General features: G+C 39.8%; 1 protein-coding gene across 2 annotated transcripts in view; it reads right to left on the reverse strand.

The window, feature by feature from the left end:
* The window catches only part of TRPM6 (transient receptor potential cation channel subfamily M member 6), a 109379-nt gene that overhangs the window by 15850 nt on the left and 80349 nt on the right, over positions 1–13180 (reverse strand). For both annotated transcript variants that reach the window (XM_030004071.1, XM_041120984.1), the window contains 8 exons: positions 11700–12841; positions 10868–10980; positions 9801–9927; positions 8792–8889; positions 6378–6436; positions 4830–4855; positions 2977–3027; positions 636–701 (listed from right to left, as the gene is read on the reverse strand). In XM_030004071.1, coding sequence (XP_029859931.1) covers positions 636–701; positions 2977–3027; positions 4830–4855; positions 6378–6436; positions 8792–8889; positions 9801–9927; positions 10868–10980; positions 11700–12841 — 1682 coding nt within the window. The remainder of the gene's footprint in view (positions 1–635; positions 702–2976; positions 3028–4829; positions 4856–6377; positions 6437–8791; positions 8890–9800; positions 9928–10867; positions 10981–11699; positions 12842–13180) is intronic.

Here is a 13180-nt window from a genome sequence, read left to right on the forward strand (position 1 = left end):
CAGCTCTTTTTCCTTACTACACTACAAGTTTTCTGTACCAGGTACAGGAATAGTGCTCTTTCAACCAATACCTGGTTTTCTTCTGGATGGGATATCCTATACATATATATATGTGTGTGTGTGTCTGAGAGAGAGAGAGAGAGAGAGAGCATGCAGGTATTAAGGTTAAGGGGAATATTTTTGCTGTCTTCAGCTATCCTAATGATAGGTATAGAGAAGATGGAGTTAGGCTCACCACTTTGGTTGACAGTAATCACATAAATACCAACAGATAAAAGCTACAGCAAAGGAACCCCCAACAAATACTGCAAAAAATACTAGGTCCACAATAAAGTCAGTAAAACACTGGAAGAGGTTGTCCAGTGAAGCTGAGGATTCTCCATTTATAGACATATTCAAAATGCAATCGGACAGGCCCTCAGCAACCTGATCTGACTTGGCCGCAGAAGGAGTTTCACCAGCTGACCTCCAAAAGCCCCTAAATTACTGCATGACTACAATTCTGTCCTGGTTCTTCTCTTTTAGAAAAGAATTGCTGAAATTAATCCAAGGAAATTTCTCAAACACAGCCTTTAAAAAGATAATGCACCGACTATTTATAAAGCAAAAAACATAAGCAGGAAGCTGGTACTCACCAAAGAGCTGCACTGGTGTAAATGGTATAGTCTGAGCAAGTCTCATCAAGTTGTTTCTTTCAACAGCTGCAAACAACATAGATTTCACTACTATACTGAATAAACAACAAGCTGGCTGAGTTTCAAAAACATCTGGCAGCACTTTACTGTAGTGTGCAAAGCCAAAGAGGCTGCAGTGTGATCCTGTGTCAGATCTGATCACCATTCTACCCAGTCAGCAACTCTGCTTTGCAGGCCTATGGTATCTCAGAAGCATGAGCTGCCACTCTTTCCCCTGTGCATTGATTCCCTCCTTCCAAGGAAACAGGTTCTCTGGGACAAGCCCCTTGCACTCTGGCTAGAAGACCTGTTTCTGCTAACTCTTCATCCTCTTCCATCCACCAAGGACTGCCACTGCTTCCTCCTCCTGCCAGCTCCAGTACAGCAACATTTGTACTGTGCCAATGCGATGCATTGGCCCCAGCTGCCCTCACTGCCTGTCTTGTCAGGCTCAGAAGCACCTGGGCATTTAGCAAGGCATCACAGGAAAATCCAAGCTTGCCCTGCACAGAGCAGTGTTTCTTCATCTGGGCTCCTTGCCAAACAACATCAGTAACATTATTATATCTCCTTAATTGGCTTATTTCTCAGGCAAACACCTTCAAAACTTCAGAGCGCCAAATAAATATTTATGGATTTGTACTCACAATGACTCAGTTGTCAGGAAGGGGGAGAGAGGGGTGAAGTAAGCCACAAAGAGAGTAAGACTAGAACAAGAAGGCAACTCAGACACTACAGTGCTGCCTGCCTAATTTCCCTATTCAATGCCTGAAGACAAAAGTAGCTTCCAAAGCAGAGAGTGAACCACAGCAGAGCGGTGTTTCTCTGCAGAGCAACCAAAAAACCCTGATGGCAGACTCTTCCAGAGCTTGGACACCATCTGTCCTTCTTTTCAAGATTAATTCTCTGAGCAGAAATTAATTAGAGATTATTTAGCCCAGAAGGACAGCACAAAGGAGACCCATAACATGTCAATCCATGAATTAGGGTCCTCATTTGAGAAGATCTGCATTTCAGACTCCACTTCAAGATTTGTTTACATATTCCGAATTTAACAGGCATTGGTTAACATGCCTGAACTGTTTTAGAGCATGGACTGAAAACCAAGGTCCTTCCTTGATGCCTCAGCACGAACATGCTCTAGTCACAAAATCAGTGCATAGCAGGGACAAGGATGTGAACAGGGGAGCTGCCAGACCTCTGTCAGCGCCCACTCTAGAGCCTTGAGAAGCAATGTGAAGTGGACTTCCACCAACTGCTGAACTTGGGTCAAAACTCAAGGTTTTTTGAGTGTGCAGAGAAGCAGAACTGTATTTGCCTGCACAACATGATAGCAAAAATAATGCATAAGCAGTATATGGTGCAGGATTTTAGTATCAAGCTTTGGGGCTTAGTTGGCTAAATTCTATCGTGATCCTCCTGAGGAAAGAAAACCTACATGGGAAACCTCTCGACACATTTGTCAATTCATAAAGGAAAGCGCTCCCATCAGTGCTAAAAAGTCCTACCCAATCTCAAATAGCATGCCTGACAAGAGCCAAATTAACCACTGCAACAACGCCAAGACATCAGAGAAATTACTCCTGTACACTGATGACAAACCAGGAGGTGCTATTCCCAGTGAAAATCATGTAGTTTTGTTGAACTTCTGGAGGCTGCCCATGCCCCCGGTGTCATCCTCGGCTGACCGTTACAGGAGGCCAAGTCCCATGGGCAGCTGGGACACCTACCGGCATGCACTGCTCCACTTTCCTCCAGGAAAAACCAGTGTCCCAGCCATGTGGGAAAGGGAATCTGTGCGTACTCGGCTCAGGAAAAGACAGGACTGTGGGCAATTAGTATTCAAATGACGTATTCCCTGCCAGGTTTCCAGGAGTTCATAGGTATATAAACACAGATTAAGTAGTACAGGACCAATTAACTGAAGAAACCAATTCCAGAAAGTACAAAGGAGGATGTGGGAGGTGTGAGGGGCAGTGACAGCTATAAACAAATGAGTGCCTCCTCTGCCCCCCCAAGGAATTGGAGCTCTGTTCGTTGTTTCCACTGATATTTTGAAAGCGATTATCTACCTTCTGCTCTGAATTTGCCAGAAATACTGGGAATGGAGCAATTAGCAGCAAGAAAACAATTCATAATTTCCTCACTGGAGTGGTAGGTATGAATTAATACAGAACCTTCTTAGCAATGGGCAATTGTGCAACTCCTCAAAATGAAAATCACAGAGGATGACAGGGGAAGAACTAATGATCTTTTTAATTTGTTAAATTACTCAGCTATCATTCTGGTGCCTCCTGCTTACCTGAGTAGTGATGATGCAGATCTTGAGATGTTTTCAAGCAAGCAAAGATATCTAAAATAACGTTTAAAGGGTCATTATGTTAATTATTATAGCAGAGATAAATGCATGAATTTTTAATTCCTTCCATCCCAGAGTTTGTCATGAAACAGATTAATCAGAATTACTGTCTCAGCATTCTAAAGAGGAGAATCACTAATAGGCTTTAACTACATTATAATGTACAGTATACTGGCAGATTTCAGTCATCAACGTAATATAGCCAGATGACTTATTTGTTCAGGGAAATAGTGGGAAACTTGGGATATTAACCTCAAGGACATATAGCTTCTCTAAGCCAATTACACCTCTGGGATATTAAAAGCACTTTGCTGTCCATCATGCTTCACAGCCTCCCAAAGGCATGATTTTTCCAACTCCATCCCCAGTCATTAAGCATTCCATTAACTACACTATTACACCAATGTTATAATAATACTGTCACATTAAGCCACAGCATCTAAAATGCTGTTAAAATATAAACAGACAACAAGTTCTGTGGTTACATATTCAGCAGGCACAGCCAGATCAAATTTGGTCCAAAAATCTGTTTTACAAAAAGTCTTTTTAATAAAAACAAGATTAATGAGCGTGTTTCTATTAATTAGATGAAATAACTTTTTTCTATTGGAAAACAATCCTCCAAAATGCCAGATTATTTCAGAGAATATGTTTACTGTACTACTTTTAATTCTGAAAAATGAGATAATCAAAACTGAATCTTCATCAAAATATTTGAACATTATACTTTTCTTCTTGGTGTATTTTATTTGCTTATATTCCCTTTCCTAGCAAAAGAGATCTTAAATAAAAAACACAGATAGATGTTGGCAGAAGGGCCAGCATTTCCACTGAGTGCGCTTGGTGATTCAAGGTCCCTTTTGCTCTGTTTCTTGCTGGACCCAACTAGCTTCATTATATTTCATATGTTGTAAAACAACAAACATGAAAAGGGGAATGGTGACTAAGTCATTCCTTTTGAGAATGGGAAAACCGGATTTTAATCAAAGCCATGGTGTGCTCTAGAGAGTAGCCCCACAACTCACTACACTTGCAGCAGTGTGCTTCAGCACTGCAGCGTTTTGTGCAAAGCCAGACCCAGAGAGAGCAGTGCTTGAAGAGGAGATAAGTCTAAAAGCAACTCATTTCTGTGTCACAGCTAGCCTCAAAAAGAGATAGATGCCCAGCTGCTCAGCCTCTTACAGCTAAGTGGCATGTCAGGAAAACTGTAAGATAGACTAAAAGGCAACAAATACAAGTGAAGTTAACTAGCACTCTACTTTAGTGGAACAAAGTCATTCCCTGCTATAACCTTGAATTTCTTCATTGGCCATTTCATAACAAATTCAGTCCTTCACTGATTCCATAATTTCAGGGAAACCACACAAACAGAGGAATTACACCAAACTCCAACTTGAAAAATAAGCGTACGTTAAAAATTTTACATCACAATCTATCCTCAGGTATACAACCTGCTTTAAATCAGGAGGTCTCTTAGACTGCCAGGGATGAAAGCAGCACTATCATATTAAAGAATTTCCTTCTCCTGAAAAGGACAACATTACTGGGCAGACTAGAATGAAAATAGATCTTTTTAAGATTTTGCAGTTACCATGAGGAAAACATGTCCTCATAAAAAAAAATCTTTCACTTTAAAGTACAAATTAATAACTAACATATGAAACAATAGCTGAATATTTTCCTGTAACCCTCCAACTATAGTAAATCAACCTCCTTTTGGATTTTGTACTTCAGAATTGTCAGAGTGAGATTTGCAGAGAGGAATTAAAATGAGTGACAAGCAACCAAAAACTTACTGCCAGTTTCCTCTGAAGATCTCAACCTGTTTAAAAGCAAACATTTGATATTTTACTCCAAAATTTCTGTCATTAAGTTAACACTGATACATATATAGAGATGTGATCTATGTGAAGGCGAAATTCACAAAGGTTTGATCAGCAATCATAAAACAAAGTAACCCTCAGCGCAACTTTGTTCATTGCAACAATCAACAAATAATCTTCAGTTACTGATGAATAGCTACATTTTCCTGCATGTTTCTTTGTCTGCTTTATGCTGAGCTGCTCTTACAATTCTGCACTACTGTTCACATCGTTTACACTGCAATAACGGTATCACTTAAAGACAACTTCAATCATATACACAAGTGTTCATTTTTCAATCAATGCTGAGATGTATTCAGAGCTACATATGCCATTACCATTGCTTGCACAAAACCAGACTTTTAAAACTGATGGTCCTTTGGATTAGCAAGGCTGCAGAAAGACTACAGCATCAGCATTAATGTTAAAGCAGTCTTTGTTACAGCAGACAGCAGATATGATTCACCTCACAGACCAGAAAGATCCCACTGAAGACAACAGACAAAGTGACAGAATCAGGCCACTCAGTGGCCTGTAAGTCCTGCTGGTTAAGTATGCAGTTTGCCTACTGCCTATAAATGACTGGGTAAAAAAAACCCAAAAAACCCAAAAACAAACAAAAAAAACCCCCAACAAAACCCAAACAAAAAAAACCTCGAAAAAAAACCCAACCAACCACGGGACGGGTAAAAGACATGGTATCTTTTTTCGTCTTCCCATAGTGAAATCACATGGGGTGTGACAGCTTTCTAGTGTCTTTTATTTATTATATCCACAGTGTTACTAAGTAAGAGAGGTACAAAAGAAATTGATGAAAATAAGAAAGAAAAGGAAAAGGAACATAGAAACAGCACTGCATGTGGAAAGAATACCCCCAGTATTAAGATAATGATCAATCAAGCTGGACAAAAAAAATTAAAAAATACACAATAAAATTGAAAATACTTTTGAAATCAGTATACTTTCACTAAATATAATGAAAGCTTAATAACTATTGAAAACCCATTAAGAAAACCAAGCTAAATATTTTGTAAATGTGCAGACTCAGTATGAAAAAGATTAATCAGAGAATAAGAGAAGCTTTCAGGAGCTGCTAGCATTTTAATTATTAAAAAAGGAAACATGCAATTCACACAGCAAAAGCAAATGCAACTTTTCATGCTCACTAGATTGGGATAATGGCTAGTTAAAGATGCTACAGTGATCTTAGTGATTGAATTAGAAAATTGGATTATTGTTAGAATAAAAAGGGGTGTCTATTCCACCTAAAATTATACACTTTGTTTAAATGGATCCCCTTTATCTCCATTAATAAGGCTTCATTTAAAGAAACTTAAACAGACTGAATTGCCTTAACTCTTCATTTCACATAAATTTCTCATCCTAAGTATATTGCAGGACTGAAGTGGAAACCTGCAGGAAGTGTACCACTCTCTTTCTAAAAGCATGTGATGAATATCTTAATACACTAATAATACATACGAGGAGTTCCTGTTCACATTACTTTTCTTGGTGGTTCCAAATATGCTATTACTCAAATCCTGTAAAGAAAAGAGATACTTTTACTGGTAAAATCTGCACATCAGTGTCATATACACGCTCCACTCAAAAAGGTACAATCTTGAAAACACTTGTTGATACGCTTATTGTTAGCATGAATAATGACACTGACAGGCACTGAGTCACAGCACTGCCATACCTACACTAAAATGGAACTAATTTTCTCACATTACAGTTCTCCATGCTGTCTCTATACATTTGAATAAAATACTCAGGTACTCACCTCTATCTCAATACACTCACAAAAGCATGTTGAAGGTTTTCTAATATGAACAGTATTAGACAACTCTCTTTATATTAGAAAATTCCAATGCAGGGATAGGTTTTACAGTGGTTGAAAATAAAATGTACCCTAAACCTCTATAACAGAAGAAGGTAACACACTGAACAGCTTTCCAGTGATATTTAGATCACATATTTTCCAGGTCTTATAGTTAAAGAAATACTCAAATAGTCTTTTAAACTTCCAGCCATATTAGGGAAAATTGGGCCAGCCAGGTCTTCATAATGTGCTGGTCAGAAATGGGATTATTCTTCTGAATAGTAGTCAGGCAGATTTCAGTCCTCAAAAGAAACAGAGCTCCCCCAACAAAGTTCAAAGATTACAAAGTTTAAAGATAACTTAAGTAAAATTCAGCTTTGAATATTATCAGAAACTTAACTCACTATTTTTTTATTTCACTCATATTTGCACCTTATAGCTTGCTTTGCAGATGAAAAAATCTTTAACAAAACCAAAACTTTCCTACACACACCCTTGCTTTGCTTCCTGCTACCCATCAGGAGGGATTTCTGAACCACTGGTGTTCAATGGGTAAATCTGAGAAGCACCACTTTAGGAAAAATACATTTCTTTAAAATATATCATACTCCAAGCAGAACAGTTAGATGCAGCAACATTGCTACATCTCAACAATATACATAAACACTCATAACCCAGACAGGACTTAAGGAGACGCATAATGACTCACTGGGTATTTGAGGCTGTACCTTGAAAGAATAAATAATTTGAAGTTGGCATACTGGAAGTGACTAGTTTCAGCCTCACTCCGATCCTGCTGTAAGCAGTGGAATTTTTCTGAGAACTTTAAAAATCCCACCCTTGAGTTTTACCCAAGACATCTTAATATGAGTTTTGAAGCACCAGATTACATGGTCCCTTCACACAGTTTTCCTGTGTACCTTTATTTTGCTTGTCTGACCCCGTGTTTCACATTTCAAAGATTTATTCATTTAGACTCCACGCTCAGGTTTTACAGAATACAAATTCAGTAAATTTATTTCTATTTCTATTTCTCTCTCTCTCTACTCTTTCATAGGAAAACCTGCCATTTTTAAAATTTACATTCAAGCTCTCTTTCCTGGTATTTGGGATTCAAATCCTACAGCACTAAGAACAGCAGGTCTGGAACCATCTAGTTTATTTTTATTCCTTTAAAAAAAAAAAAAAGGCAACTCATAGCATTCACAGTGAAAAATAAGCTAGGCTTTGAAGATCACCATTTTAATAATCAAGAGTGCTATAAGTAAAACAAGCAAGGAAGGGTGCTGTTGAAAAAGGAAGAGGGAAGGATTACCTCACAGTTCCTTTTCTTAATTTAGTCTTTGTTAATTTCCTTTCATACCTCTCAGACACGCCCGTGCAATGTAGTGAAAGATATATTTTCTTCCATTAGCTACACCTTTTTAAAACAGACAGAAGTCTCTATAATCCAGATTCCTGCCCCTAGTCTTCAGGAAATATAAACTGATCTAGCCCCATCAAAGTCTATGAGCCTATGTTGATTTACATAGGCAGAGGACCTTTAGATTATGGAGCTGCAAATTAATTCTGATAAATAATGAGATACGGTGCTTATAAGCCAGTGGTTAAGAAATCTAAACTTTGCAATTATTATCAATACTTAACTCCCACTTTTCAAGAAATAACTATCTCTGTGTGATAGATTAAGAGCTATGTAGCTAACTTTCCAAAATTTACTTCACTCTGCTAACCAATTTTGCCTATAGGTTCAAGACCAAGCTGTGGGCTCACTCATTGCCTAATTAAACATCCACACATGCGTCATTTCCGACCAACTTCATACTCAGAACTACTCCATGACTCAATAATTTAATATCCTACTTCAATAATCTTAACAGAGTGTTAACAGCTGTTAAATTATTCATTTACTCACACACATACACTGTGCCAGCAGACAACAAAAGTTCTTTGTCTCTCAAGAGGTATTTCATGACAAAGAACCTACAGTGGCAAGTCCAGGGACATCAGTAGAGCTATCCTGGGCTCATCCCAGCCAAAACTATGGACTAGGACGTGCAATCTTAGGTCTTACCTCTCGGGAATGCCTCAGGTAATCACAGAATGGTATGGTATGCCTACCAATGTCTTGATTTTTCATTTTCTGGTGCATGTAACTGAGGCGTTCCAAACCTAGCCAAAAGAGCAGGTGTCAGCTATTTCCAGTGTGTAGATGAACAGCTCTACTGCTACAAACAAAGCACCTATGCAGTGCTAATAAAATAAACACTTATATACCCTATTGCCCCAGCAAATGTGTAATGGGCTATAAAAGCAATAACAGAATTTCATAGGGTTAAAATGGACTGTTCCCATTCTCTGTCAGCAGATTCTGGAGGAGTGCAGCCCTTCTCAGACCATGCTGTGCTGAGTCACAGCATTCGCTGGTGCTTCTCCCAGCAGCTCGCAGAATGAAGCCAGTGAGCCGCATCACAGCAAAACTGAAAGATAAGATGAACTATGCAAAGGATTTCTGAGAATGAAAGAGCTGGAGAATTACTAAAAGAAGAGTAAGAATGCCATTCCTTTTTCATTCCAACAGAGACAATACAGAATTCATTTATTCCCTTTGGAGGATGTGTTTCTGAGCAATGAGTAATGAATAATGCATGCAGGGGATCTGCCAGCAGATACAGTATCGCAGCACTGCCTGTGAGTGTAAGCGCCCGGAGAAATTCACGAGAGTTTATTTTTGCAATTAGCCAGCATGCCACTTTAGAAGACACCTCAGGAGAGGTGGCAAGGATATTATCCTCCTTGCTTCCCACTTATTCGTGAGGATTAGTACTCTACTATCTCCCATGCAAGACAGACAGCACTCCCGGAAAGTTTTAACTGACCTTCCATCCAACCTATGTCCCTTTTGCCTCTGCAATGACGCAGCAAATAACCAAATTGTGTGTGTCTGCAACCTAAGTCTAATTCTGTAAAAATTATGCCATGAGGTGAAAGTGGCAGATAACACTTTGAATTTATGAATTTTTATTTACTGCTTCTTTTTTTAAAGCTGTTCTGAATTTCACCATCTGCAAAATATCACATACTTAGCTGACTGAAATTAGACACAGTGAGCCAGTTCTTGCTGTGTTTCTCTTGCTCATCCCAGACATTGATCTCTGCGGGCTCTGAGCTCACTTGGGTGTTCTGGGGACAATCATCCACTCTAATCACCTGGCAAGATACAGACAAAATGACACTTGATTTATAGGATGACTAGCACCTCTGCAGTTCCTCTGACAGCCTATGACGTGGCCTTTGGGAGCATAGCTGAAATGCCAATGACTGAACTTGCTCTCAACAAAGAAACAGATTTTCACATTGCTGTTACAAGTTGCAGAAGACACATTGCTTTTGTCTAGTAAATACTACTGATGAAAGATCTAGCACTACAGCTTTTTAAAACAAAGTTTGAAGTTCCTCAGAATACCTTCAGAGGTATTAGGTCTCAAAGTTCAAGTCTAAGATCTGTTGCTGACCTGAGCATCTTATGTAAACAAATCAGTCTTCAGCTTTCATCTCACTAAACAGAGATAACTCTTTCCAGCTGAAAAAGATCCTAGGAATCTCTTTATAACTCTATAAATAGGTTTTTATATATGTACACACACATATAGTTATGAAAGTTGCCCCATATATATGACAGAATCAATATGCTGTCTGAAATGCGCTAAATGTTTGATGGATTCAGAGAAAAGACTGCGGGACTCTTGTAGGCAGGAGACAACTTTATGAGGCCTGGTTTGCTTGTTTAGAGTTGAACACTGCCTGGATATGGCTCACCACTCCTTCAGTCTCTCCCAGATCATATGAAGCCTCCCTAAGTCCTCCTGCCAGCTAAAGTGCAAGGACTGGTTCTTTTCTGTGTAAAATCAATAACAGCCCTGGTATACTGTCTAGCAAAGTCCATAGACTTTAACACATTCAAAACCGAAATCCCACACATTCAAACAAAAGGGAAATTAAACTAAAGCCAGACACACAAAAAAGACGCCCCAATTTGTGTGCAGCATTTTAAATGTATACAATTTCAACTAAGCCACACTGCAGAACTGCTCTTATTGAATGAAAAAGACAGCTATGCGATACGTTATTCTCTTGCACCTGCACATACCGGCACCTGAAGGGGTTTTTGATTCTTCTTTCCTCTCCCAGACTTTCTGTCTCTGTTTTGTTGTTTTGCTTTTGTTGCCTCACTGTGGTGTAGCTCACTGGATCGTAAAGACTCTGTGGGAAAGAGTCAAAAAACACCATTAAACTACAGAGCTTTTGTTTACTAAGAGAAGATCTGATAAGACTGAGAGTTGGCAGATCTCCAAAGCAAGCTGAGAAAGACTTGTGACACCCAAAGCTAATACTTATGCAGTTCAGTGCAAAGATGTGCACCATCACAAGGTATAAAACAACAAAGGTTATCCATCACCTCATACTACTCATACTTAGAACTGGATCTGCCATATTTTAGCTGTTGGTAAGCAAACTTGGTGGTGGACAGGAAGGGTTTAAACTGGCTATAAAAATGTATACCTCTTAATTCTCCATGCACCCATCTGACCTATGATACGGTTAATATATCTCTTAGGGATTGTGTAATTTATTTTGGCTCCTGTAACTCTTGCATTGCACACCCAGCGCAGAAGACTTCTCCTGAGCAAGCACAGTCCATCTGTCACCCCAGATGTGTAGCCACAGCCATAGGGATCCCATGAGATGGGAAGAATCAGGGTGGCTGACACACAAGTGTGGTGCAGCTTGGATACCAGGCACATTTCAGAAATTCCCTACAACAGTCAGACCTAGCACAAAGAAAGTGAAGGAGTAACTCTGGACTCTCTCCTACTACATTCCACTGCAGTTAATACCTCCTGGGTGCAAGCAAAACATTTTTATAATGTCTTGGGCTCCCCAGTAAAAGATACTGTACAGGTGTAGTGTTTTATAATTACCATCTATGGCCTTGCAGGTGTTCCCTCTTTTCTCTTTCTTAGGGGACTGTAAGCTGTTGCTCCTGCAGAAACTCCAGTCCCTCCAGAGTGGGCTGATCCAGAAGGAGGTGCTGCGTTTCAGCTTGTTCTGAGAGATGCTGCTGCTGTGATGTGACCTGTCAGAGTTGTAGGAGAAGGACTTTGATTCTCTTATCTGGACATGTCTGGGAGGACTACCCGTGCAATTGCAGTCACTGTTGTATGTGGAATGTATGCACAGGGCTGACTTCCTTGATTCTGAGCTGAAAACACCTTTTTCATCACCTTCAGAGAATCCCCAGTTCACATAACCACCTTCAGTTTTTTCCCTGTCATCGCAGGAGGGTGCTGCACTCTCTTCAATATCGAGCGACGGCTGGAGACCAGGAGGATGATCAGCCTCTACGGCATTAGACTTTTCTGATGGCAAATGAATAACAAAATCTCTCCGGCTCCATTGATAATCTTCTGGCTCTTTTCCAATGAGGCTGACACTCTGCAAGTTTCGCTGCACCACAATGCTACTTTGCAGCTCATCTCTGAATGCATCGTCCCCATACTTGGCAGGAGTGCTCAAAAAGGACAAATTTAAGGCGACATCCTCAGAGAAAGACCCTCCCTGATGGTCAGGGGGCACCAGCAAAAATTGTCCATATCTAGGGGTTGACTTAGTCTCAGAAGATACTCCTGAAGTGAGTGTGTCACTTTCTATTTCTATCTTTCGAGAGCTGTCTTCTACCACCTTGTTACTCTCAGTCCTCAATACATGGTCTTTGCACTCTGATGGCCACTGACTCCTTACCAAGCTCCGTAAGAGGGAGGGTGGCATGCTGTAGTAGTGGTATTTTTTGTCATACAAACATTCCAGGCTGCTCAAGGTCTTGGAATAGAGTGCATTGCTCCAGCTATGGGGCAGCTTCCTACAGGTTCGATGTTTTGTGTCAGCCAGTAAGGCTTCTTCCACCTGCAAGGTGTCTACAGCTGAAAGCACTTTCAGGATGTCCACTGTCAAGGCAGACAGGTCTTGCAAATGTCCTAGCTGGCTGTCCAGGGAGAGTAAAGACTCCTTGATATAAAATACCTTCTCATGCACTTCTTTAAGCTGCAGAAACATCTCCTCCACTCTAGGTGGAAAAAAAAATATAATTAAAATACCAAAACACAGATGTTTACTTCTGTTTGTCAGATGATGAAGGAAGCCATTAACACATTTCAAAAAGTCAGTGTTTCAAACAGCCCTTTTTTTTTCTTTAATGGTGATTTCCATTCCCATTAATATCTATATTTGACAAAACCTATCCAGACTTACAACGTGTCCTTCAGATTACTGGGCCAACAGCCAGTGACTTTTAAGGAAACAGGCTTTTTGTTCAAGGAGTATCTGTTTTACAGAATGCTATTTTCCAACTAATGTCCATTCCTTGCCATAGAACTACTAAACCATGGACAGCAGGACACAGCTT

This window comes from Aquila chrysaetos, chromosome Z (assembly GCF_900496995.4).
Source record: "Aquila chrysaetos chrysaetos chromosome Z, bAquChr1.4, whole genome shotgun sequence".
NCBI classification, from domain to species: Eukaryota; Metazoa; Chordata; class Aves; order Accipitriformes; family Accipitridae; genus Aquila; species Aquila chrysaetos.